We start from the raw sequence: 26,256 nt of genomic DNA on the forward strand, positions 1-26,256 counted from the left end.
GCTGGGTCCTCAACAACTCCACACAGAACTGTTTCATCAAAAACCAGGAAAATGTTTAGTCAAAAGCTTTCTTTATCTTGGGTTGGTCTAAAAAGGTGTTTGGAAACCAGACCAGTGAATGACGCAGGGCTTTGGTTACAGTACACAAACAGAAACTTTAAGGAATGTTCTTCAGAGAAATCGAAAATAAATAAAGACTTTAGGGGAATAGATTTCTAATGTTGCTGGTAATCCACCTATTTAGAGCAAGGCAATCTTATTTTTTTCATTTTTACTGATAGCTACAAACTATCGGAGCTAACCTCTGTAAACTGACAAAGGTGCCTACAATGACAAAGTGCACAAAGAAAGTAAAGGGATTGTTTTATCAATATAATCCTTATGTACCGTAGATCCATAGCACTTACCTGGTAAAAGATACAGAACTAAAATGCCCTTTGGTAACACGACTTGGTAGAGTGTTTTTTACGTGACCACCATCACTGCACATAAAGATAAAGGAGCTCTTCATTGTAAAGTGTCATTTTGAGTTATAAATTGACCATAGTTTAAAACAAACACTCACTATAATATTTTTTATAACCTACATGGCTTTTATTTAAAGGACTAGAGGAATAAAAATTGGTCTGTCTACATCTTGACAAGCTCTCAAAGGTCAAAGTAATGTATTTCTCTTCTACTGATTATGTATGTTAGGATATGTTAGGATACATTAACTCATGAATACAATACTATGAAAATAAATGAAATAAATGCAACAGATCAATTTGGGATTCTATCTGTACAGAGTTAAGAGTATGAATGCTGGCAATTTAAAAGACAAAAAAACTGGCAACAAATGCAACATCAGACAAGTGCTTTGATGCTTAAAATCTTTTACTGCTTGGGTCAAAGACTAAGCAGTCCTTATTCTCAGACAGTAAGAATGTAAACTCTGCAACACACCGCTGAACCTCTGTTTAAATAAAAGCCAAACATTGGTTAGACTCAAAAAATTTTTAAAGTTGCCTGATGCTTTACAACCTAACATCTAAGTTTGAGTTATTTGTGATTTAGAATTTATGGATTCTTCAACTTGACCAAGAAAAAAATGTACATGCTTTAAACTGATGTGGATTATGTTTAAGACGATTTGTAGAGTAACATGCATGCAAAAGAATTTGAAAAATAAAACTATAATCACAAATTTGACTGCAATGGTGAGGTGGTTTAATTGATTCTGTTGTGTGGAGTCTAATCCAAAGGATTTATTTTTAAAATCCCAGCATCTCCTTCCATAACATAAGCAGTAATGTAGTTTTGGAAGAAAAAAAAGATTTCATTTCAATCAATTCTAATGCTAAATGGAGTTGCGTTGTTCCACTGAATTAGTTATATTTCACCCACTGGCTATTATTGTCATAGTGCAAAAAACACTAAGATAAACTATTTTAGGAAAAAAAAGATAAAATACAACAGAACCGGATAAGAACACTAGGGTGACTATGAAATTAACAGAATGGTGTTTTTCTTTTAACAATGCACTGTAAAAAAAACAACAAAAACATTTGGTCACAATTAGTGTTGGTCTTGTTAGTGCATATTATTATATTCAATTAAGCAAAAATAAATCATTTTGTATCCCAAACAAGAACAAAGATCCACAAATGCAACATCTTTTCTGTGATCAGAGGTTTTTCTCAGCCCAAAGCTCGACATGTTAAGTATGTACAGTAAGGGGTATTTTGGTAATATTTTGGATTATTTTGTATATATGTGATGATGGAGACAAAAATGTAACTATTTATTCAAGTTAAACACAAAGAAAAAGATATGAGCTGATACTGAAACCTGCAAACAGTTAGTCACCAGGCTACATTATGAGATTAGCTACTTTTTGAATTATTTGTATGAACTTCTAGCATTCCTTAAACGTTATAAATGAGGTGGCCGTTGTTTTTTATGTATTTGCAAATGTTAATTGAATAGTATTTTTTACAAGAGGTCACTAGCTTTGGTTAACACAAAGACTTGGGAAGTCTTTTGAACTAAGATACTGTATATCCTCACTGCTGATAATTGGACATTTTAAATCATACACAGATCACAGGGTTAAACATGTCTTATTGTTTTCACTAATTAACATGTATTATCAAACACCAACTCCTCCAACACATTTTTGTCTGCAATTCCATATTTACCATACAAAATGCATATTTGATAACATCTTTTTTGCTGCTTAGCTTAGCTTATCTTTGCTCATACCTTGTTACCTTCAGCTTCAGATTTCATGATGTTAGAGAACAGTGAATAATATTCAAAAGTGATATGATACACAACTTTAAGCTATGTATTCCAAAAAGAAATTCATCATATTTATAAAGGATTGTTTTAACACTGCTAATTTTGCATATTTAGTTTAGCTTGAATCTGCAAACACTAGTACTCTGCTTCAGAATTTTATATACAGATTTTTTATTCCACATTACAGTTTGTTATTTCAGGTTAATTCTTGCATTAAACTTGTAGGATCTACAGATTTTTAAAACAAAAACTATTAAATATTTTCTAATATTTGACTGCATGCAATTGGCGTCCATTGGGAATATTAGGTAAAGATTATTTATACTTACAGAGCTGCACTGTTATAGTGCTTTATGTATGCAAGAGAATATAGCTATATTAATAAAATCTGCATCTCTGATCGAGCTGCTTCCCTGATTTTTTTTAATGGTATTCAACAATTCTACTAAAGTTCTTTTACATTGTTTTAATTTTCAGAAATGTATTTCCCTGTGAAAACTCTTCCTAGATGGGTCCTTTGGAGCAAAATGTATGTATAAAATTTCCAGCAAGCATTCAGACATAATACATGGCTTTTATGACATCCTGCGCATCTGCATCTTTATCTGTCTGTCTAGTCATCACTCTCGAAGGTGTTCAAGTAGGTTTTGAGGCTCAAGGTGCTGATGTAGGTGAGGTTAGTGGATCTGTACAGGTCGAGGCCCGTCAAGATCTCCACATCTCGAACCCGGGCTGTATGATGCTTCAACAGGTCTTCAACCCACTGGGAATCATCCTCAGCACTCTGCAAATACAAGCAAGGGTTATTAACTGTTGATACCAATATACCCTAATGACAAACTTCCATTTCAATGGAAAGAAATTTTTCAGAACATGTCTAATAGTCCTGACTAATTTGCACAAAACAATTTTCCAGGATTACAAAACTTTCCTTGACCCAAATACATGCAACGTTCGTCAGAAACCAGCTCTGGGAACACAGAAAATTACCTTGAACTATTAGACAACTGGAATGACCAGAAACATAATAGGGACCAAAGGAGCGCAAGATGTTCAATCATTATTGTAGTTAAGATTATTGAAAGCACTGTTTTCCCAACTTAGCACCTTTCTTGTATATTTGGCAATTTCCACAGGAGCCTGGATAATCCCAGACTTCTGTGGCGAGGCACAGCTTGGCGAGGCACAGCTTGGCAGAGCTTGGAGCTCTGCCTTAGCTCTTAACAGAGTTTTTGTATTCACTTTAATAAGCCCAAACTCGATCTACTTAGGAAACGTGACATTTAAGAATTGGCTCAGACTCCACATTCAGTTGCCAGCCTGTGTTTATACTCTCTACTTTGCTCCATTACTTCAATATGAATCACAGTTTTCATGTCAATGCTCCGCTCTTGACTTTACGTGTGTCACTTCATACATATTAATGCACACTGCTCACCATTTTGATCAAAAGAAAAAAAAAAACCTGAAATAATACCATAATTATTCAGGAAAACACTTTACACAAGTATCAAACATATTTAGCCTTTTCTTGTTGAATAACGGTCACCGTTGGCATTAGACTTAAGGTTGGTTTGGTTGCACCGACCCTTCATTCTTACTTGACCTGTTAGATAATTAATTAGAAGACAGTTTTTCTTGCTCGTCCAAAAATAATGAACATTGGATGAAATAATGCTATCTTATCTGAAATAGTATTCCAGATAAGTTTATATGACTACCTCTATTAAATAATTGATGCCCTGGAGACATAAGTTATTTGAAATCTTTCCATGTAATTTATTATTTAATATTTGGCTACTCATTGTTGCTGTGTGATGTCAACATTCGTGACACAACTTCAGTTTAGAGTTGTTGCTTTTGTCGATGCCAACAGAGAAGATGAGTTCTAGTGTATTATTTCTAAAGATACATTGTTTTCTTTTGGTTATGTGAGACTTTATCTGAGAAACCTAAGTCGTTTGCCCACAATAACACACCAATGCTGGATAAACGATTAGTATAGTGCAATGTTTCCACTGAACTATATTAACAGAAGCCATCTTCTAAAGAAAAACACAGGGCATATTAGACACCACCACACACATATACATATAAATAGACGGCATAGATCTGTGTTGCGGGAATGATAATAAGTACCAGATCTATGTCTATCTCTTTGTGGCTGGCTTACAGGAAATCTTCGTCTAGGATTCTGAGCTATAATTAGACTCATAGAAGAAAAAGTACTGTCAAATGATTCACAAAATACCTATATTCTATATTTATTGCCTTAATATATTCAGAAAAATATTTATCAACTATTCTTTAGGTAAATATTGCCCAGAAATGCTTGTAACTGAAAGTGGTATTAGTAAAATAAATTACATTTAACATATTTTACTTTTTATGTTAAAGTAAAGTACGCTAAAGTAAAGAAAGATAAATGACAAAATATTTATTCTATGTTGTAACAGTAACAATTTACAAATTGTCAAGAGAGGAGCTTTTTTTAGTTTATTACTTGGAAAGTATGGAAGGGGTTTCTAAATAAGCAAAGAAAATAAAGACTAATCTCTAGAAGCTGTGAAATTACTCTGCAATTACATCAAAACTCATCTTCAGTTACGTGCAGGTGTGTTCAACATTGGATTAAATTGTTTTACTTTCTGCAACATTAATGAAACTTTGTGGTTAAGCAGCTAGAACAATCAGAATCCACATTCTAAAAATACTGCATCAAGAACAAACAAATGCAAATGTCTCTGCCTTGTTTGTCTTACCCTAGCCTTTTTGGTGGTTAAAAAGATTTCCCCTCCTATAACCAAAGACTAGAAATCACTAGGAGTGGTACCGTACCTTTTGCCATCTTTCACAAGGCAAGACGAGACATGACATGAGTTCACAAGAACAAGATAGGCCAAGGTTTTAATGTTACTTAGAAACTTCAAACATTCAACTTCAAAAAGACCTTTATTGTGCATTTTTACTGATTTTTCCAATGTCTGTCCATCCATCCATCCATCCATCCATCCATCCATCCATCCATCTTATACGCTTATACGGTGTGGTCATGAGGAATGCTGGTGCTCATCTCCAGTGGTCAATGGGCGAACAGCAAAGTCAGCATAACTTCTACATTTGCCCTTTACTCTTTAGACAGCTCACTTTCACTTCCTTATAACGTAAATTTAGTGTAAACTACAGTTGACAATCCACTTCCTTGTTCTAACGGTTGCTGTTGAGGCTATAAATGTGTAGGTGTAAGTGTACATACAGGGGTTGTCGAACATTCAGAGAATCATAAAAAAATCTCACCCACAGCTATACTAGTTCAGGGTGGTGGTGGGTGACGTGACACACATGGTCTGACAGTAAAACACGTAACTATATGAATCCTTTTCTTTGGTATTTTTGCCAAAGGGAGGTAAATGGATGTTGCAAGTAAAATTAACTATTTGGCTTCACTGGAAGTCATATCAGGGGCCTCAAAACATATGTCTTCTGACAGAGAAAACAATCTGCACAAGGTGGGCTGAATTCCTCAGAATGTTGTTGAAATAACATTATTCTTTAGTAACAAAGTGTGTGAAAGGCTAAAAAAACACCCTTGTGCTATTTTCTTTTCTTGATAGAAATAAAATCAATTTAGAATCTGACTCAGACTCAATTTCTTGATGTTTTGTCAGATTCAAAGCTCACCAGTGATGAAATTTAATAGTTGTGATTTCATTATTCTGTTACATCCTAAAAATGATCATTTAAAAATAACCTACATGTTTAAAGTTCAAACCAAATTTTTACATACGCTGTGTAAAACTACACATAACCATTTTTCGCCTCACCATGTGACAATAAATCGGACTAAACAAACTGTTCACTATTCACTAGCTAGTTTTTGAAATGTCTTCTTCTGTTCAGAGAGCCCTTTCAGCCTACGTTGGTGCAAGACATACTTCACTGGGGATAAAGGTGTTTTACCTTTCCGGGGTTCGATTGCATATTTCACACCAAAACATATTCATCTCTGGATGGATGATATAATGTCTAGACATTCCCAGGGTGTCCAGTCATCATATCACAAAACTGTATTGATCACTTGATAATTGTCCCATTAGTTAGCTTGAAAATGTGACCACGGACAAACCATAGTTGTGAAAAACCACAGTTCCCTTCCTGATACATTGATGTCATTTAGTCTTTAGTCTGATTAATTGAAAGTTGTCTTTCTTACAGTGTATGTAAGCATCTGGTTTCAACTATCAGTCTGCATTGTTAGCAAATGTTCAAATATCTAGTCGCTCTTTTCACAATAACACTGACGTTCTAACATCTGACAAAACAAGTTAACAAGTAGCAGTACTACCTCACAACTCAGATAATATTTTAAATACATTTAGAATGTATATAGTTTTTTTTTATATTTGCTATGTTGAAAAATGTAGATATTTGTTTTAGATTCTTCTTTTTTTTCTTTTGGCCTCCATGTCACCTCCTGCTGGTGGCATTAACAGGTGGTAATGTCAAAATGAAACAGGAAGTTAAAATCAAAGTCTACATATGATTAAAGGTAAAGATGAAACCAGATAACAATGACTAAGATGTTAGTCTACCTCACCTCACCAGGGGAATCAAGGGGATTCCTCTTTCTTTCAAAATTTTTTATTTCTCTATGAATGTCACAGAGTATAATGGAGAAAGTACAATATTATGACTGCCTTTGTAGTGTTTTTTTCTGTTTTCAAGCTTTTTTTGCTTGCTTGAGTTTTTCTTTTTTGAAAGTTTTGTTCTTTTTACATCCAAAAGAAATTTGAAGTGTTTATATGCGGTTACAAAGTTCTCATGGTCTGCAAAGGATTTGATTCTAGGTCTTTTTTGCAACATCTGAATAGGGAGCAGTGCATTTAAAAGGAAAGTGTGCCACCTACAGAAATGTTAAGCACCACAGAAACCAGGAAAGACCTTTGAAAATAAAAGATTACCCACCTTATCTGAACTCTAATACAACGCCGTTACTATGAGTCACACTTTTTGTCGTTACACTATTAGTGACTTTTGTTTAAGAAATTTTATCTGAGCATCTAACTGAAGAAATTGTTTCTAAGTGAAGTCATCAGGATAAGGGGAAGAACAAGACAGTGATTTCCTCTCTTTTTACAATACCCTGCTTGGACCGGTTCCACGTTTTGTCACATCACCACCACTAACTTCCATGTGTGTACTTGAAATTTCATGACATTGCCACCAACACAAAGCAGTGCATTACTGTGAGGTGCAACAAAAATTGAATATGGTTCTAATATATGTTGGAAAAAGGACCTCTGGTCTCCAAAGAACAAAACAGAACTTTTGGAAATGCTGCATGTAGCAGAAAACTTCCTGCAAATCACCCTTAACACACAATCCCCACTGAGAAACATGATGGTGGCAGCATCATGTTGTATGCGGGCTTTTCCTCACCAATGGCTGTGAAGTCGGTTAATTAGTGGGAAGATGGTGTGGGATTAAAGAAGACAATTGCGTAAGAAAACTTGCTACATGGTTCAAAACACACAAGTAACTGCAGGAGTTTCTGGATTAGAATGGAATAATCTGACAATTCAATTCAGACCTTGCAATGTGTTGATATAGATTTTAACCACACTTAAGTAACAGCACCATAAAAACTAACATAAAAGAAAGTCTGTTTGGACCATAATTTATTTTTGTTGACAAACTAACTTTAAAAGAAATAAGGAATTTTTGTACCAGATGTAGCTTATCTGTGTGGTTTCTTTCACATGATAATCAAGTTTTCAAGGTCACATGACATATTAACTCACTGGCAGTAAAGTGCAAATAATGCATCTTTCAAAGTGACAAAATCTGAAATCCCAATATCAGCAACAACTATTAAGTCACATGGCATAGACTCAGCAACATTTGTCATAAACAATAAGATAATACTCACACATTTACCCTGTAGATAACAATGCAAATATTTTGTCAAAATTCAGCTTGTGTGGAGCTAAGAGGAGTTTTTGAGTTTGACAGAATGTGTCAGTGCTACATGTAAGGCAGCATAAAAGGCCATACAGCATGCATAAAAATTAAGTGTCTGCATAAACAAAAACAAGCAGAGACTATTTTTATCCTGGATTCCAAAAAACAAAATGTGACATAATTGCACAACCCTACTAGCTTTGAAAAGAGCTAGATGGGAGAATTAAAGGGATAGCAATTGTTGGGATCAAACATCGAGTGAATCAACGTATAAATCATAGTTTCTGCTAATTTAATATGAACTTGAGTAAACTCACTGAACTCTGCTGAAGCTGCACAAACCCATGAAATTTCCCACAGTTTGAACAACATTTCAGCATATTTTAAAGTAAGGCTTGATTCCATAAAGTATCAAAATAATACATTTTGGTAAACTTGTGCAATATTCATATTGATTTTGTTCATTTTAACATGTCAACAAGCAAAGCAAACTTATGTAGTACACGGTTTTGCTTCCACCTGCTGGTGTTATTTTGAACTTACATTGCAGGTTTCACTGTTGTCTGGCCTGTGAGGAAGGATGAAGGAAAACACCTTGAGAGCCCCATCACACTCATCTACCGTCTGGTTCATCTCCTGGCAGCTCGACACAATCGTGTAGAAGTGGGTAGGAATGAGGGGTGAATTCGCTGAAGATCTTAAGAAAAATACCCAAACACAAAGTCAGATTACTGGTTGTAAAATTTGGACTTTTTGTTTATCTATGTTGAACCTATGGTCTCAAAACAAAAAGTATCTTAATTTACAAGTTATTAAATAGATATTCATGCAAGTTGCTTGAAACTGAAAGTATTTCAGGATTCAGGAGTATTAGGAATATAAAGGCTAACTGTAATCGGCCAACAGAAGCTACACAATCTGGGATGATTCATTAAGGATCATCCCAGATCCTTGTGTTTCAGTTAAAATCTGCATGATGTCTTCCTTTTTTGTTGGCGTTTTAGTATTCTCATTTTATTCCTAAGTCTTGATCCGCTGATCTGTAAGTTATAACTGACTTTTTGAATTAGAAATCTTCTCATTCTTTATATACTTTTGTATTTTGTAATTATTACATTTTTCCTCCCAAATTGGCAAATTTTCCCAATTTCATCCTTTTCAAACAGGATGTTTGTCACCACTCCATTTGTTACATTTAGGAGCTGCTGTGAAAAACATACTCTTTAATCTGCGCTGTGGTGTCTCGAAGGCCGTCGTAGTTATAGTCGAAGATAGGCCCAGAGAGAACATTAATACCATTGTTTTCTTCACTGTAACGCCTCAGCAGCGTCCCCTGGAGGTAGCTCCATATTCCTGTACGCACACAAAAAAATGAAAGCAAAAACAACTTACCATGTGTTTAGAAATCAACCTTCACGTTGAACAGAAGAGTTTTATTAAAATTTGCTTTTTCTAAATTTAGCAAAGTGAAGTGAGTAGAGTAGTGATAACAACTAGCATCACTTTACTCAATATAATCATCTTCAAGTAAAAGCAACAACCCACATCTGGTAAAATGGAAATGCAGTTCTTTCACGGTTAACCAATGAAATTTGTCTTTTGTTTTCAGAATGATGCATGGAGCCACTTGTTCCTCACTTGTATTGATCAAACATCTTGAAGATCGACCATTTTAGTGTTTCAAAACCACAGCCGTCATAAAATCTCACCCAAGGATTAATGGCTAAACATTGCAACATCAAATCTGCAATTTGTTAACTGTACAAAAAGCCACAACATGGAAAGACTGCAAAAGAGGGGCTGTGTATTTACAACTTCACATGGTGGGAGCACTGAAATTTAACATTTCGGAACAGTTTTGCAGTGTAACTCTAAAACCATTACACCCCACTGACCTAACACACACTCACACACCCCGATCTGATGACAGTAACAAATGATCTGTCTGTGCATAAGGCAGGATTTCCAAAAGAGTCAGTGTTTAGTCTGATAACTGCTTTCTCCCCACATAAACAACAGGTATCAGCCTGTCCTCACTCAGACCTCATGTCACCAATTTTCTTTCTGTTTTATGTGACACCACCGAATCTCACCTAAAGGACAAGTAAAAAAAGGAAAAACATTTTACTGCCCTGATGTGGAATCAACACACCCCTCCACACAAACAGATCTGATGTCTATAATAAATTGTTTGTGGCTGAACTGGACAGTGGTTCAAAGACAGAGGCTGTGTTGTGTCCTGATAAGTCCTCTCTCTCTTCATAAACAATGGGTATCAGTATGTCCTGACTCAGACCTGATGTCAGCGCCTTTCTGTCCTCTGCCTCATGTGACACCAATGAATGTCACTGATGCAAAGGAAAGGAGGAGACTCAAACCCACCATGCCTTAAAAAGGAAAGACAGCATTTCTTTTGTCAAACACAGCAATTTAAATTGCACTGAATTTGATACATGCATTTCCTCTGTTACACAATTAGGTAGAGGCCTACATCTCTTAATTTTTCCTATTTATTATTATCATTATTGCAAAAATGTCCACATATTTATTTCTTTTATCATAACAGATTGATGTCCACTGCACCTAACAATCAATATGGGGTGCTTCCCTAAAAGTCCCTGCCTTTATTTTATGTCAATCTCAGTATCATCTGACCAAAGGCACACACTTAAAACACAGTTAAAATCCCAAAGGCGTTTTACCATTCCACCATGATGGAAAATTAAACGTGAGCTCTCATCCAGCCTTGTTAATCCCAGTTCCAGTTTTACATTTTTAATGATTTTACTGCTGGTAGATATGGGCAGATTTTGAAAAATGAATGTTTCCTAGTTGTTTTTTCCTAATTTATGAGGCTCACACCCATTCCTGTTACATGGATGATCTGTTCTCCTATCATTCCCATTTTGAAGAGTCGTTACAAGACACGTGACAAACAACATGAAAAATCCCAGTTTTCTGTCCTAAACTTTTTTCTTGTTTTTTGGTTTTTTTTAACTGACCTTTTATAGTTACAGTATATAGGCTGTTAAAACTAGAAATGATGTAAGATTCTAAGCATATCACAGGTAACAAATAAACACATTTTGTTTCTTGCTGCAATCAAAAGTGCTACATTTAATCTTATTTTTCACTGTTGCATTTTAAGACTCTAACTCACTCTTGAAAGCAGGGTACATGGGAACAGTGTTGGTGATGAGCGAGGAATCATATCTTGACTCTGGAGATGTTGCTAGTTCTGTTGACATAAAACATTTTTAGAATATTTTAATATATTGTTGCTCATTGAATGCTTGTATTTTGAATAACCCCCCTTAATTGCAAAGAAGGAGTTGAAAAATTTATTGAGTATGCACCACATAACATGGAGTTTTACCTGGAGGAAAGAGGAAGCCATAAGTGAGGTGGTTGTTCTGTTTGTAGTTTGTGCAGCTCTGACTGTGAACTGAAGAAACTCTTGGGTCAACTCGGATACAGTTAGCAGAAGGAGAAACGTCCGGTATGGGAGTCAAATCCTCCTGTTAAAAAAAGACACTAAGTATGAGAGAGAAATACAGATGGAGTCAATTCCATATTGATGGGAAGCATAAAGAATACTAAAAGCAGACAAGGGCAGTGACAAAGCAACCAGTCACTTCTGGATTCATGCCTCAGTCTTTTTAGGGGCGTTTGTGTGTGAATGTGTGTATTTCAGCATGCCCAAGGAGAAGTGAGCAGATGTTTCTTGTAAACCTGCAACACGTCTGCATAAACATGAGGGAAACACGTGTTCACTGTGTCTGTTCACTGTGGTAGGAGTTCATGATTACATTTATGCTACCTCCATGCTCTGCCATGACTCAATGTGCCAAAAGGGACAATCATTCTTACAATATTTTAGTTTTAAGATAATAAACCCAGTAACAATAATAGAGAATTTTAATTTGGTTGTTCCTCCTCTGGCCAATCTTGACACCATACAGACCTACATCAATACTGACAACACAGATTTTGCCTCCTAATGTGGGACAATCTGTGTCAAATTTGAAAAAAAGTAAACTGATAGAAAGAATCTAAACATTCTGTTCACAATGGCCATCAAAGCTAAATGGCCTCCAAACAGAATTAAGACAATGTTATAGTTGAATTTCTTAAATATTAAATTGTCCAGGTAATGTGCAATTATCACAATAGCAATTGTGTTCCAAAAAATTGCAAAGGACATGGAATTAACTGCAAAAGACTATTTAGATTTGATTTTCATAGGCTGAACAATGGCATATTTGTCATATTAGATGAAGGCTGTCAACTACAGAATGCATTTCTTTAATTCTACAGTCATATTTAATCAACTAGAATATTACAGATTTTTTTGTGTTTTTTGCGTGAAACTGAAACATATGGAATAATTGTACTGGTGACTAGTGTTTTCAAACCTTTAGATCTATTAGTTATAAGGATTTTCAGCTTAAAGGTAATGAAATCATGACATTTTAGACTGGAATATTACATCAAGCCAATGAAAAATGTGGTTTAACAGAAATGTGGGTTTAATGAAAAGTCTGCTTAATTTCTCCTTCGTAGGCATTTACAAAAAATATTTAATCTGATGAAGGTCAGCTTGTCCCCTAATAAAAAATTTAAATGCACCACTTGTTTAGTCCTGTTGTATAAAAACTTTGCAGAAACTGTAAAAAACACACAAAAATGCCCAACACAAGTCATTTTTCTAAAAACAATTCTTGGTTTGTAGTTAGAAAAAAACCCACTATGGCGGTTCTTAAGAGCTGCAGGTAGCAAATCCCTTACACGAAAGACTGATGAGGGTAGGAAGACTAGTAAAAGATGTTTTTAATGCTGTCAACTTAATCATAGTCTGTTTAAATTGTCATGCTAAAGCTTTATAGATCAGAAATATGCCACAAAACTCAAATCAGTAACTTCTGTTGATAGCTTCAATCTGCACACAACATGGGATATTTACCAAGGTTGTAAAGAACTTTTATGAGCCACAGAGTGCTATGGAGTCTGCGTGGGGGTGTGTGTGCGTGTACTTGCGCAAGTATGGGTGGGCGTGGGTGTGTGTGGGTGCATGTTTGTGCGTGTACCTGTCGGGGTAGTGTGTATGCTGTCCAGAGTGGCATGGCCAGCTCTTTGCTGTATCCACTGATAAATTCCACATGATGAAGTAGACTGTATTGAGTATTGAACATCACTGCTGGGCGACCAAATGGAAGATGGGTGGTGTCTGCAAATATATAAACATAAAATTACATCACAGATGTTTGGTTAACTTATAAATCATAATTAGTTCACTTAATTATCGAAATAATCAATTCCTGATACCTTAGGTGGTCTTGGGGGTGGAGGGGTAGGGATAAAAAAATAAACTACAGTCAAGTATCTACTAACTATAAGGTCTGTGCCCTGGGGGCAACCCGGAGGCTAACTGGGTAACTCACTGACTGACTGCATGAGGCAGGGCACAAAGTCCATCCACCAGCAAAATTTCATGCATTCTATCTTCTACTAACTAAATATTTATTTCAGTATTTTCAGGTAATGCTGGGGACAATTTCTTGTGTAACATGTCTCAGTCACCTTGACTTGACGGCCACTGAACAATCCGAAGACATCCTGAAACGTTGCTAGATCAAAGCAAGTCAGGGAAGGATTTCATAGATGTGCTGATGAAAGGTTGTGCAACAAATCCCCAAACATTGTGCAAGAAATCGACGGCATGAATGTTTTCTGTTCCCTATCATGTGGTGGAATATTGTCATTTTCGTAATGGAACATATGCTGGTTACACAAAAAAAGTGCAATGATAGATCATATCAATACTGTAAATATGTTAAAAAGAGCAGCAAGTATGAGGTACAGTGATGAAATTTTTTTTTCTTATCACTAATCAATATAGCTGGAATTTTGCTGGAAATATTGTTAGATATTCATGGTTAAATTTAAATATCCCAGTATTTTTTATTTTATTTTTTTTTGCTTTCCTTTGTGACAATAAATAACATGAGTGTTTGTCAGAATATACACACACTCAGCTGTTCCACAAGGAATGTTTTAATAACTGTCATACTTTAGATTGGCAGAGGATAGGAAACTCACTGAAACCGTAGGCGCCATCTGGTGCAGGGGTAAAGGTTTCAATTATCTCCTCCACCTTGTTCTGGAGGGAGATGGAAAGAACAGGCAAATGGAAACTCATTTTAACAGTACTGATAACCTGAATTGTGACTGCTTTTTACTTAGTTATTTATTTATTATTTTATCTTTTCTTTTCAAAATCCTTTCCTAACCTCATCCTCACAGCTGCACCCCAGATCGTGAATCATTGCGTGGTTGGAGTCAGACGCCGGAGATGGAGGTGTGACTTCCTCTGGCATGATGGGCAGGAAGGGCGGATCCTTCAGCATGTCATTTAGACTACCATGTGTTCCATTGTTAGGAGCTGGCTTCAACCCCAACAAGTCTGTCATCAGAGACAAATACAAGGACTAGAAGATTTGGTAAGTGGATGAAAGTATTCACCTGATGCTAATATTTAGGAATGCAAGTTTCTCTTATAAGTGTCCTGTTAAATCCAAGATAAGAATCAAATAATTATCATGCAAAATTATTTATGATGCATGTTGTCATATTTTCTGAAGTGCTACACGTCAACCAGTCAGAAATGAGTATACCGCTGTACCTAACAAAGTACTAATGAAAAGATAAAAATAACAGCTCAGTTGTTGTGACTCTAACAAAGGGTTTCTATCACTGAACTTAACAGTGAAACAAAACCTTTAACTCTTTTCACTATCTAAGTTCTAGTTCAATCCTCTTTATTAAGGGGAAATTTTATTCTTACCACACATGACATTGTATAGCTCGATATTGTCAAACTCTGGCACACGTTTCTGGAATTTGAAACTTGGTCCATGGCCAATAAAGATTGTCTGCATACAAGGAGAGAAAGTATAAATCACAAAAGTACACTCCTCAAAAATGTGAAATATGATTTATTTGGTTTTATTTCGATCTACAGTTTTAATCTGAACTACACAGGCACACATTGAATTTCTAGGCCAATTTCTCTCCAATTCTGCCATCCATCTCACAGTGACCTGTGACTTCATTTCTTCCAATGGTCAAAAATTCTACCTGACACCTTTATGACCATTGTGTAAAGTGGAGAAAAAGTATAATACTTCATTACCCTCATGCTTGTTATCTTGTTGTCAAATCCATGGTCACCAAAGAAACCGCACCGAGATCTTGGTTTTTCTGGCAGTTTCCTGAAAAACATTTTTTTTCCGTACTGAAAATCAGTGCCATAAAGCAAAACTGATTTATAAAGATTTACAGAGAACACAGAATGAAATTTTGTATTTAATATTCAAGATGTTACAAGATCTTTGATTCAAATGCTAAATCTGGCACAAAGTCTCCAGTTTTTGGAGCATTAATATCTTCCTACGTTGCAGTATAACTATGTGTCAGGTTACTTAGCAATGTGCCATTTCCTCTCCATCAAAAGCTGGACATCCTCGATCCTGCGGTTGTTGGCGTAGTGAAGCCTCTTGGGTAAATGGTGCTTCAGGTACGGTCTAAAGTGCTGAGTAGGCATTTTACACTGAAACAGAAAGCCTTCTGTTGAACATCTTGAACCTACTTTTGCTCAGTAAATGCACCATCCTTTAGTTCAACATGTGATGCAAAACCAGAAACAAGCTCATCAAGTTTGGGGTTTTTTGAAAACTCAGATGGCTGCTTATTCCCTCATCTTTTTAGTAGTGTGCCAACATTCAAATGGCCATATCCTCTTTTGTTTTTATTTATATGTAGTTAACATCATTAGAAAGCTTAAAATTTACAGATTTCCAGAATCTGTTAATGCCCCGCGGTACACTTGCTCCTGGTTTTATCGTGGCCAGTCACAGATGCTACATTCTCTTATGTTGTCATACTTACAGTAAGGTTTCCAACCACAACCTTTGGGTCATCTGAAAATGGAAAAATGAGGGATGATGAAGACTGACTATATTTTTTTTCAAATTCGCACCTATACTTATTTCCAATTATTCTTATCTTACATGTGGTGGATTTAGGATCACGAGGGCGAATTCTACCAATGGAGCCAGGGATGAGCATGATATCGTCAAGATTTAGAGGGTAGTTGCTGAGAAACTCTGTCCTGTCACAGTGGGCCTCTTCCATACCTGTCAGAAACATTATGTCACATGTTTGTGTATTTGGTGTTACTAATAAATCATCCCAAGTTAATTACAAGTAAAATAATAAACTGAGAAATTGCTTTACTTCTTGGATTTAAAAAATCTAATTAAAGTCTCTTGTAAATTTTTTGAAATGTACAATCAAATTTAATTTGTGTTATGTCCACTTATAAACAATAACAACAAAACCAGAAGGAAGTCAGGGAGTACCGTGATCGCCTACAATGATGACATTGACACATCGGTGCAGATTCATCTGCTTCAGTCCATTCATTAGCTGACCAATGATGTTGTCAATTTCCCTCAAAGGGTTGTCCAGCTGAGGACCAAAAGCATGATTAAACCATATGGGTAAAATAAATTATACAACTTATTTCAGAGACACTTTCTGAATCTTCCTTTCTTACCTCACTGCTGAGTGGTCCAAGGCGATGGCCAAAGGTATCCGGCTGCTCTGAGTGGACTGCATAAACATAGGGCCTAAAGAATAACACAATTACTCATTTTGTTTAATAGGAAATTATATTTGATATGAGGCCATTTTGTGTTCAATTAGACAAGAGAAGTCCTTTGCCAAACTTGTTTTAAAGCCTGAGTTCCATTCATCTCTCCCAACTGATTTCATGTAATTTATAATGCCTTTTTGATTTTTAAGAGGATTCTCAATGCTAAATTACAAAGAAATGTTGGACTAGAACTAGTTTCTGTTGTGGCACCCAAAACCAAAAACACTCCAAAGTCATTCAGCTTTTCCACATACTTAACTGTAAGGAATGTTTGATGTCGAAGAAGCAACCTTGATTTTTGAAGAGGTTTAAAAGGGATACATCCTTCTGTTTCTAGAAACTACTTATTTTTTTTACTTTTCTGGTTGAAATTGCAATGCTTAAAGTTTAAGGAAGCGGCAAACAAGTAAAATTCAGTAAAAGTCAATTACCATAAATATGAGTCTTTATTAACTATAATTTGAAAGTGAAAAAAATATTATAACAGGATACTCAATTACACAAACTTCTGAAGAAGAGTTGAAAATACCTCTCTTCATCTGAAAGCGTCAGCCAACGGAGAATGGTCAAAATTCTTCTTTCAAGAGGAATCACCCTGGAAAAAAACAACAGATTGAAGAAGTTAAACTATTTACGGGAAATAGTATAAAAAAACAGTGATTTTTGAAACAATTCAAAAACATTTTGTACTAATGTACCATGGCCAGAAGAAAGTCCCTGCTTTCACTCCTTGTTTCTCTGCTGTAATCCAGATCTGCAAAACAGAAGATGGCAAAAACACAATAATCTACTCATACAAGGAAATTGTAACATGGGCACATACATGGCAAAAATGTATGCAGTCACTATTTGGAGAATCTGGTGACTGGTAATTCACCCAACTGGTGAACCCAACATTGTTTGCACTTTTGTCAGGATTGCACTGATCGGGCAGACTCTTCTGCCCAAAGAGGCATCTGCTGAAACATCGTGTAAAACATCAGTAGTCTTCATCTTCATCATTGCAAAAACTGCACTGTCATCTACAAACATAAGATCAGTCAGTCATCTGGTTTAAAACAGTTTGCCCCTGGACTCTTTTTACAATACTGATGACAATAATGGAGATCAAGGTCATGATACACCATCCCCAAAGTGGCTGACCCATTTTGCAATGATGCACTAATATTTTTTCTCTGCATTTGGAGTCTAGATCAAACAACATTCTTCAATGTTCAAGAATGTTCAAGAAGTTGAATATTCTTCAAGGTGAATGTTCAATGTTCAAGGTGACCCCATCCATCTTCTGGATGGGGATGATGACAACATGCTTTCATCTTAATTGTCTGTGGTGTAATAAATCAACATATCATTATTGTTGACGTGGAGATATTTGGGCAGCACTTTGCCTGAAGTAAACTAACTAGTATGTGAACTGTACTCACTGGCTGTCCGCCCCACCAGCGATGGTTTAATTTTTCTCTTGTGCGTAGGCTGAAGGTAGCATTGAACACTGGGTCATGCATGGTGTTTCCCACAATTCCATGGGACTCTGGGTACAGACCCTGCAGATAAACCAAACAGTGTTATGTCAGTGCTGGTAAAAAATCAGGCCTGTACCAATGTCACAACATCAACAGACCATAAAAGTAAACTGAACAGAAACAAACATACAGTATGTTTGTACTTAGCATTCAAACATGAAGGTATTCATTAACTGCCTGGCTTTAGAATCCATTCCATAAGAGTTTTGCAAAGTAGAAATTCAAACAATTTACGTAGCATTATGGAACATCACTTACTGTGGCTAGGGTGTATAAATTTGGAAATGTCTTTGATGGATAGACGGGTCGCATGTATGGAGGTGACACACCACATGATCCTAAAACAAAACGATTGATTTGCTTTGGGAATAAGACAGAAAAACCAATTCTACAAAAAAGTTGTTCCCAATATGGAAAACTAAAACAAAGATGCATTTTCTTTTCCAGAAACAGTAAAATAGAAGCATACTGAGTTTATGTAAGTTAGGGATGATATATTTGCTCTTCTTCATGTAGGAGGATCTGAACCCATCAACAGACAGCATGATGAGAGGAGGACGGACGAAACTGTAAAGTACAAAAGTAAATATAATGAAAAATGGCAGTTTTTCTTTAAGGACTCACCTTGAACACACTGCTTTCTTGTTTGACACAATAGAAAGAGAAAAAAAAAAGCCAACAACCTTGTTAAGGTGCTGGCTGAAGCTAGTAAGTGTCATTATGTACTGTGACTCAGGTTCTTGTATCAACATGAGCTGAAAGGCCACTCAGAAAGGAAGAAGCCTTTACTTAGATATAATAAGCTAGATTGCCGTTTGCAAATGTCATCAAGATGATTTGTGTGAGTTGGCTCTTCGTGCTACTTTGCTCATCAGTGGCCTCAAAACCGTCTTATGGACGGTGTCTTTCTTCTTATCTATTCCTTATTTTAGCTTCCTGTGGAAGTCTGGAAAAAGAGCAGGAATAGGTTTTATTTTTAAGAGTTGCTTTGAATGCAAGCAATTATTTTTGTCCTCCTCTTTAACCAGCTTAGAACTGAGTATATTTGAACTGAGTATCTCTCCATCGATGCTGCATGTTGTAGCCTATCAGTCGCCCAAATAAAAGAAGGATGTTTTTAAAATTACTTTTCAGATTTCTTAGCATACACTGCCTGAATATGAGCAAGTCTTTATTTTAATGTTCATGTTTGTTGCCCAGATGACAAAGGCATTTTTAAACCGTATGGACTTTTTCAATTCTGCCTGGCCCAAACGACAAACATTGACATGCTCTTGATTTGATTTTATCCTCAGGTCAGAAAAAGTCTTAACTTGAAGACTTTTGCTTTAGACTCTGTAGCTTCAATGAACATCGGGAAGCCTAAACTAAAACTTAGCCCCGGCTGAACATTGTTATTACACAATTAGTCAGACGGAAGGGCTGCCTACCTGAGAAGAAGTAAAAGAAGAAAATATTCCAGGTTTCATTTCAGATATTTAAGGACTGCTGGCATCATTATCAAACAACAGTGAAATACACCAAAAGAAATCTTCAAACCCCAACACCATTATACCACACCCATTGCAATTAAGTCAATACAATATTTTTTCATAAACTTTATAAGCTACAAATATTTTGTTTGTATTTAAATAACATTGTTGTCTCTGTGTCAACTTATAGAAGAACACGTTCTGACTAGGTCAAAATCTCCTGACCTGTTCAATGTAATATATTCAGCATATGAATTTTACCCTGCAGGACATTCAGGACTCTTGATCTCTTCACAGCTGTCCTCCAACCATGAAGTCTCATCTGAAAGAAATGACAAGCAAACATTTTCAATTGCTCTGAATCAATAATAAATTAAATCCTGTTTTACTAGCAAAACTTTTAAGTATATGTACCTTTGCATGTGGATTTGTAGTTAGAACAGCAGTCTCCTTTTTCTAAGCAATCATCAGAACAGTGGCAGGCATGGTCTTCATTCCTCTCCTCCCCACAGCGATCAGGCGTGCACTCAAACCCCCCCGCTAAGAGAAGAAGCCAAATTAATCATCAATCAGCCATCTTTTTATAAAAACCTCCCTCTGCCTTATTGGCTGTAATGATTCCAAAATAGAGTGCTAATAGATTACGTGGTGGAAAATTTGACCCAATGAACCAATGTTTTTTGTTAAAGGGAAAAAAAGAGACCTCAGCTACTGGTTGCATTAGATTAAAGATTTATGTCAATATTACAGCACCGCCTCAAGCCAAAACTACTTGTTCAAGTCAGGATGGATCTATACGTTTATGCTTGTTATGACAAATTCTGATATTTCCATATGTGTTGGAGCTGAATTTCAGATTTTTAGACTAGAAAATATTTATCCTTTTTGTTAATGTTACATTTTGTGGCGTCAGCATGAATAGTGGCCATAGTTTCATGTTCTTAACTGACAGGTGCAGCTTCCAGTGTGATCTCTGTTTCAAGGTACATTGTAATGTGTTTAGAAATGTCATTTTGACTACCTTAATTCAAAATGTATTGTTTTCTGTACTATTTATACACATAGCTGTACCTAATAAAGTGGCTGGTTAGTGTATGTTTGGATTAGGGAAAAATGACAAGGAGGGGTAGATGTGTAATTCTGTGTAATACTGACCTGTCTTCAGGCAGTGAGCATCGAAGTCTGAGCAGCAGCTGAGGTAAGTTTTACACAGATTGTCACATCTGCATCCTGGAGGATCTGCCACCTCCAACTCAAAGCACCTCCCTTGACAGGATCCTGCTGTGCTGACCCACTCTGATACAACTATAAGGGATAGAAACCCATAATGAGAAACAACAGCTGCCATTCTGATCATCACAAAATTGTGTTAGCTCATCTGAACTATTTACTCAAATTATTTTCAAATATCCATGAGTGATGTTTTTACGTTGTTCCTTTTCCTGGGTAATGAGCAGAACAGCCAGATAGGCTGCTTAAAATAAATGAATACCATCTGCTCAAAAACCAAGTGCAACATGCTTTTTGTTGATTGGAAAGAGAACTGAAATTATTTGTACTGTGATAAGATTAAAAATATCAAATCAGAAATTTGGTTAATGAATGTATAATCTTGAAGATAGGGGGAGTAAGAGGAAAACATTGGTTCTTACGTTTAGTGACAGGTGATGTGTTGTCTGCATCTCCAGGTCGTGTGGCTTCGAATATGTGAGCTCTACTGACATCCGTTCCCCAAAGACAGAACACTAACACAATCTGCAGGAAACACAAATTATTTTAATTTTTCAGTCTACGTTATTTTATACAGGTTGAAGACATTATTTCTTCATCGTTAAGCCTGTTATTGTGTGAGTAGTGGCCTAGTTGCATAATGATTTGTGGAAGTTTTTCTTAAATGGGAATTATTTGAACGAATTGTGAGGATTATGAAGTTCTGCACTCCTTTGAAGGCATTAGATTTTATAGGCAAAACAAAATATGTTCCAAATTTGGTCTGACTTATATTACAGACCAAAGCATTGGCGGTAACATCAAACAGTAAAAATCTTAGTTTAACAGGTTTTTTGCACCAAAATTAGCATGATTATAGTTTATTATCAATTTTTACTAAAATTCTCAGATATTTGTGTTTGTGTTGCTTAGACTAAGTCATGCAAGCTGAGATTTGTTTTGCTTTTCTTACTATTGCTCTAAAGTTGTGACTTTTGCAAATATTCTCAACAACTCAACTTGAACTTGCCACTAAACCCCTGGCCTGTAATTTGGCCATAATTTGCTTTGTGTGAAGTGTACAGGTTCTTATCTAACTAATACTTGCAGAACAGATTTTTTTCTTATTTATTTATTTGTTTGTTTGTTTGTTTGTTTGTTTGTTTGTTTGTTTGTTTGTTTGTTTGTTTGTTTGTTTGTGTATTGCAAGGTTTCACTAAATGAGATTTTGATTGGAAGCAATCTTTGCAAACTTGTAAAATGGCCTATTTGTAAACTGTGTTTGGATCAGTTTTCAGAGATCTTAAACACCTCAGCTTCTCTTTTGCAGTCAGTGACGCTGACATCGCAACTGAGCAAATTCAGATTTATAGAAGCTACAACTTGGTACTCTCATTTTCTGTTTTAAAAAACTTCCCTCAGGATGAATCAGTCCAGTGGTCCAGCAACATGCTGGACACAATGAACACTCTCAGTTCAGGAACTAAGACACATTGATACAGTTACAGATTCATTGATGCGGAATCACAGCTTGAACACATTTTCTTAGGAAATGTGTTACAGATGCATCTCCAGGAGGCTAACAACTAAAATCTTATTGGGCAAGAACATTTATTTTATTAAGAACCATAGAATTTTTCCATTACAGAACTCTGACTTTCTATAAATCCATTGTTCTCAAGCAATAGTACAAGTACAAGTACCACTTGTACTGCTATGTAATTAAAAACAAATAAAATGTGATGCAGCCAAAAAATCCATTAAAGAACACTGGTCTTTCCTTCATCGGAAAATACCCAAAAGAAAAGTGGAGTAGAAAAACATTAAAAACTCTCAGTAAATACTAAAGTGGACAACAGAATAACCAGGACATGTGCTTATCTGTGTTCCCAGTTCAAGTTGAAAAACCTGTGGGATTTGTAAGTATTTTTCTGATCGGTGACCAGACTAACTATGATAAATAAAGCAGATTAAAACTGTAAATTTTAATTGCCTTTTATGAATTCAAAAACTCTAACAATGTGATTACTGGAGGACATTGTAGTGTGGTATTTGTGAACAGGTCTTGATATAGATATCGTCAGATGTTTTTATATAGAAGACAACTACGTTGGATTTTAGGTCAGCATTGCTGAAAAATCCTAGTTCTGTTGCACAACTTAGAATGCCTCAAGCAACAGTTGTACTAGGTAGTTATAGAGGTGACACTTGTAAAACCTTTGAGAAATCGTTGTTTTTAATCAGTGGCTTCAACATTTCATAACTTCTGACTCACAAACAGCAATTCAACTAAAGAGACAAATACACGCATCTGTCAGGCTGCCCCAGGGCAGCTGTGGCTATAATGTAGTAGCTTATCACCATCTGTGTGACTGTGTGCGTGAAGGGGTGAATGACTGAATGTAGTGTGAAAGGCTTTGGGGTCCTCTGGGCTTGATAAAGCGCTACACAAGTATAGACCATATAACAGCCATATGTAACTTGTATCTTTTTCGCTCTCTTCTTTGCCCTTTTCTATTTTTTATATCTACTATTGACCAGGATACTGTGTGCTCAATGAAGTTTGAATCAAGTTGATTTGAATTGAGTATCTATTTATGGTTATTGCTTTATTGCTTTATAGCTTTAACATGCTTCGCCATTATTTATTTTAATCACTGAAAAGCATCTCAAGACCTAGTTGACGTTGTGACCCCAATTTTAGAAAACACTGCATAAAATGTTTGTGAATCTTGTAGGCTGACTGATGAAATGACATTTAAGATATAGATGGTAAAATTAATATAGGCTAAATTCTATCAAATACATAAATAAAAAAAAACAACTACACGGCAATTAAAAAGTGAACTTCTATACCTGTTTAATTTAAACCCTTCTGTTATGTTTGTTTCTAGGGCACAGCAAAAATGTCCGTGGATCAATTTGACCCGGGGAGTGTTTAATCATGCAATAGTGTCAGTAACCAAAAAAATCCTCCAAGGCATTTTTGTATCTGATTATTAACTCCAATACTATCCATTTCAATCAATATTTGTGCATGATGTTTTTTTTATTTCTCAGAAATTAAGGATCAATAACGACAACCTACTCATTTACTCATTTGGACATAAAAATGGAATTTACATTATTTATGTCCACTGAAAAAAACCTAAACACAAAAAAACTATAATTTCCTTGAAATTGATCTTTGGTAAAAAAAAAAAAAAAAAAAATTTATATTACATTTTATTATTTTTTTCAATGGGTGATCTTTATAATCAAATTTGAGACATACATACTGTTCAGGGTCAAATTGACCCGCTGATTAATATCAAGATAAATGAGTCATGCAGAAAATATTTATGTTTTCCTCCACTTCTGCTGAGTGTCACTCAGTGTGGGTGGAGTTTGTCAACGGGAACAGAAAAGATTTCCGTCAAAAGTTGTATGAACACCTGCTTTCTCGCAGTTTCCTAGTGAAGTAAAGAGAGTAGTGAGAAAGTGGGCTTGTGTGTGTCAGGGTGTGCATGTAGGGGTGTGTGTGTTTGTGGTGAAATATGGTTCATAGCTGCAAGGAAACATACAGAATTGGACATTTTTTAATCTTTTGTTGCACTTTAACCTGACTGCCGGGTCAAATTGACCCGAACAGTATCTATGTAAAAAGTAGACCCACGGGTTGGTACAAATGTGTAAAATGAATAAATTTTCAATTTATATGTAGAGTGCACCTATTAAGACAAATAGAAAAAGTTTCATGCAAAAAAAATACTTCCAACTATTTAAAAAAATAAATTAAACTTTAAAACGGGTCAATTTGACCCGGAACATAACAGGAGGGTTAAAAGGCCATAAAAACACATATCGTTATGTTGCTTGTTAATTATTACAATTACTGCATAAATAATATTAATTAAATGTTTCATCCAGATCAAACCCACGCTGTGGCACACGGAAAGGAGGTCATCCACAGTCTAACCATTAACTTACAGCTTGTGTTTACCTTTAACTCCCCCAGGTAAACACATCTGTGTAGTTGCTGACATTAAGCAACACTGAAGCAATCCATCACCGTCACACATCTTGCTCAGCTCGAGTCAGAACAACAGCAGCTAGTCATCCCTGCTCCATAATTCATATTCATCCAAGGAGGGCTTATGTAATTTGCCCCTTCTGCTGAAGCAAAGCCCGAAAATGTTTCTGCTTGCGCTGATGTGAGGCAGTAAAGAGCAGGCAGGTCGATATGTCAATTCTCCAACAGAGCTATCTCTGTTTTGGAGGGTTTTGGAGGGGGGAGCTGGGAAACCTTCGGACATGCACATGAGAACTAAAACACAGAGATATGGGAATCAAACACAAAACTGTGACAGTCTTACCGTACCAAATTTCCCAGCAGCATCATGTTCCAAACAGCGGATCCACCTTTGGCATTCCAGAAAATCCAAAACCTCCGAAATCCGTCCCCAGCGTCCGATAGAGGATCCTCGGTGCACCTCTGCAGATCGATGGAGCAGAGCTCAGGGGTCCGGCTCTTTCTCTCTCCCCCCGTTGTTTGCCTTTGCCCAGCCTCTGCTTCTCTCGGTATTGGGCCAATAAGCATGAAGTAATGGTGACAGCAGCGCTTTGGTACAAGAGTGCGTCAGGTCGGACAGACGCTCCGGAGTCCAACACAGTCGGCAGCACTGAGCTGATCACACAGGGAGAGGGGGAAAGAGAGGCGCTCACAGGGAAAGGGACGGTTTGTGTAATCTCCCTTCGATTGCTTTCAGGCTGAAATAATGGAAAACGAACGAATTTTTGACCTTTTGCACAATTTTAGTAACATCATTAGAGCAAAACAATAAGATCAACAAGTACAGGCCATTTGCTGGAGAAAGAGTTTTATGACAAAAATCATTAAACTGTAGTGCATTGTAAAGTTCCAAAGAAAATTTAACAAAACCACAAATTGAGTTTATATTTTCACCAACATATCTGATGCCATGCAATGCATCCAACTAATATTCCCAAATGTTTAGACTTTTGTTGAGGTAATAATAAATGACCTGTGTACAGCGCTTTATCTAGGCCAGTGGACTCCAATGTGATTCACACTACATTCAGTCATTCACAC

The 26,256-nt window shown here is 36.1% G+C and overlaps 1 protein-coding gene across 1 annotated transcript; it reads right to left on the minus strand.

Annotated features, from left to right (window-relative positions):
- Positions 1 to 351: 351 nt before the first annotated feature.
- On the minus strand, positions 352 to 25,852 carry enpp2l (ectonucleotide pyrophosphatase/phosphodiesterase 2-like). The gene is made up of 25 exons (XM_032580021.1): positions 25,525 to 25,852; positions 21,608 to 21,710; positions 21,111 to 21,260; positions 20,370 to 20,495; positions 20,217 to 20,277; positions 18,953 to 19,050; positions 18,742 to 18,821; positions 18,385 to 18,504; positions 17,659 to 17,714; positions 17,490 to 17,555; positions 16,862 to 16,934; positions 16,665 to 16,773; positions 16,314 to 16,439; positions 16,192 to 16,223; positions 15,726 to 15,853; positions 15,437 to 15,515; positions 15,089 to 15,176; positions 14,535 to 14,707; positions 14,344 to 14,404; positions 13,332 to 13,471; positions 11,621 to 11,762; positions 11,405 to 11,482; positions 9,465 to 9,597; positions 8,788 to 8,941; positions 352 to 3,067 (listed from the first exon to the last, which is right to left on the minus strand). Exons 1-25 carry the CDS (start codon positions 25,741 to 25,743, stop codon positions 2,897 to 2,899), a joined length of 2,766 nt encoding a protein of 921 aa, XP_032435912.1. The 5' UTR covers positions 25,744 to 25,852; the 3' UTR covers positions 352 to 2,896.
- Between the last annotated feature and the right edge of the window lie 404 nt (positions 25,853 to 26,256).

This window comes from Xiphophorus hellerii, chromosome 13 (assembly GCF_003331165.1).
Source record: "Xiphophorus hellerii strain 12219 chromosome 13, Xiphophorus_hellerii-4.1, whole genome shotgun sequence".
Lineage (NCBI taxonomy): Eukaryota > Metazoa > Chordata > Actinopteri > Cyprinodontiformes > Poeciliidae > Xiphophorus > Xiphophorus hellerii.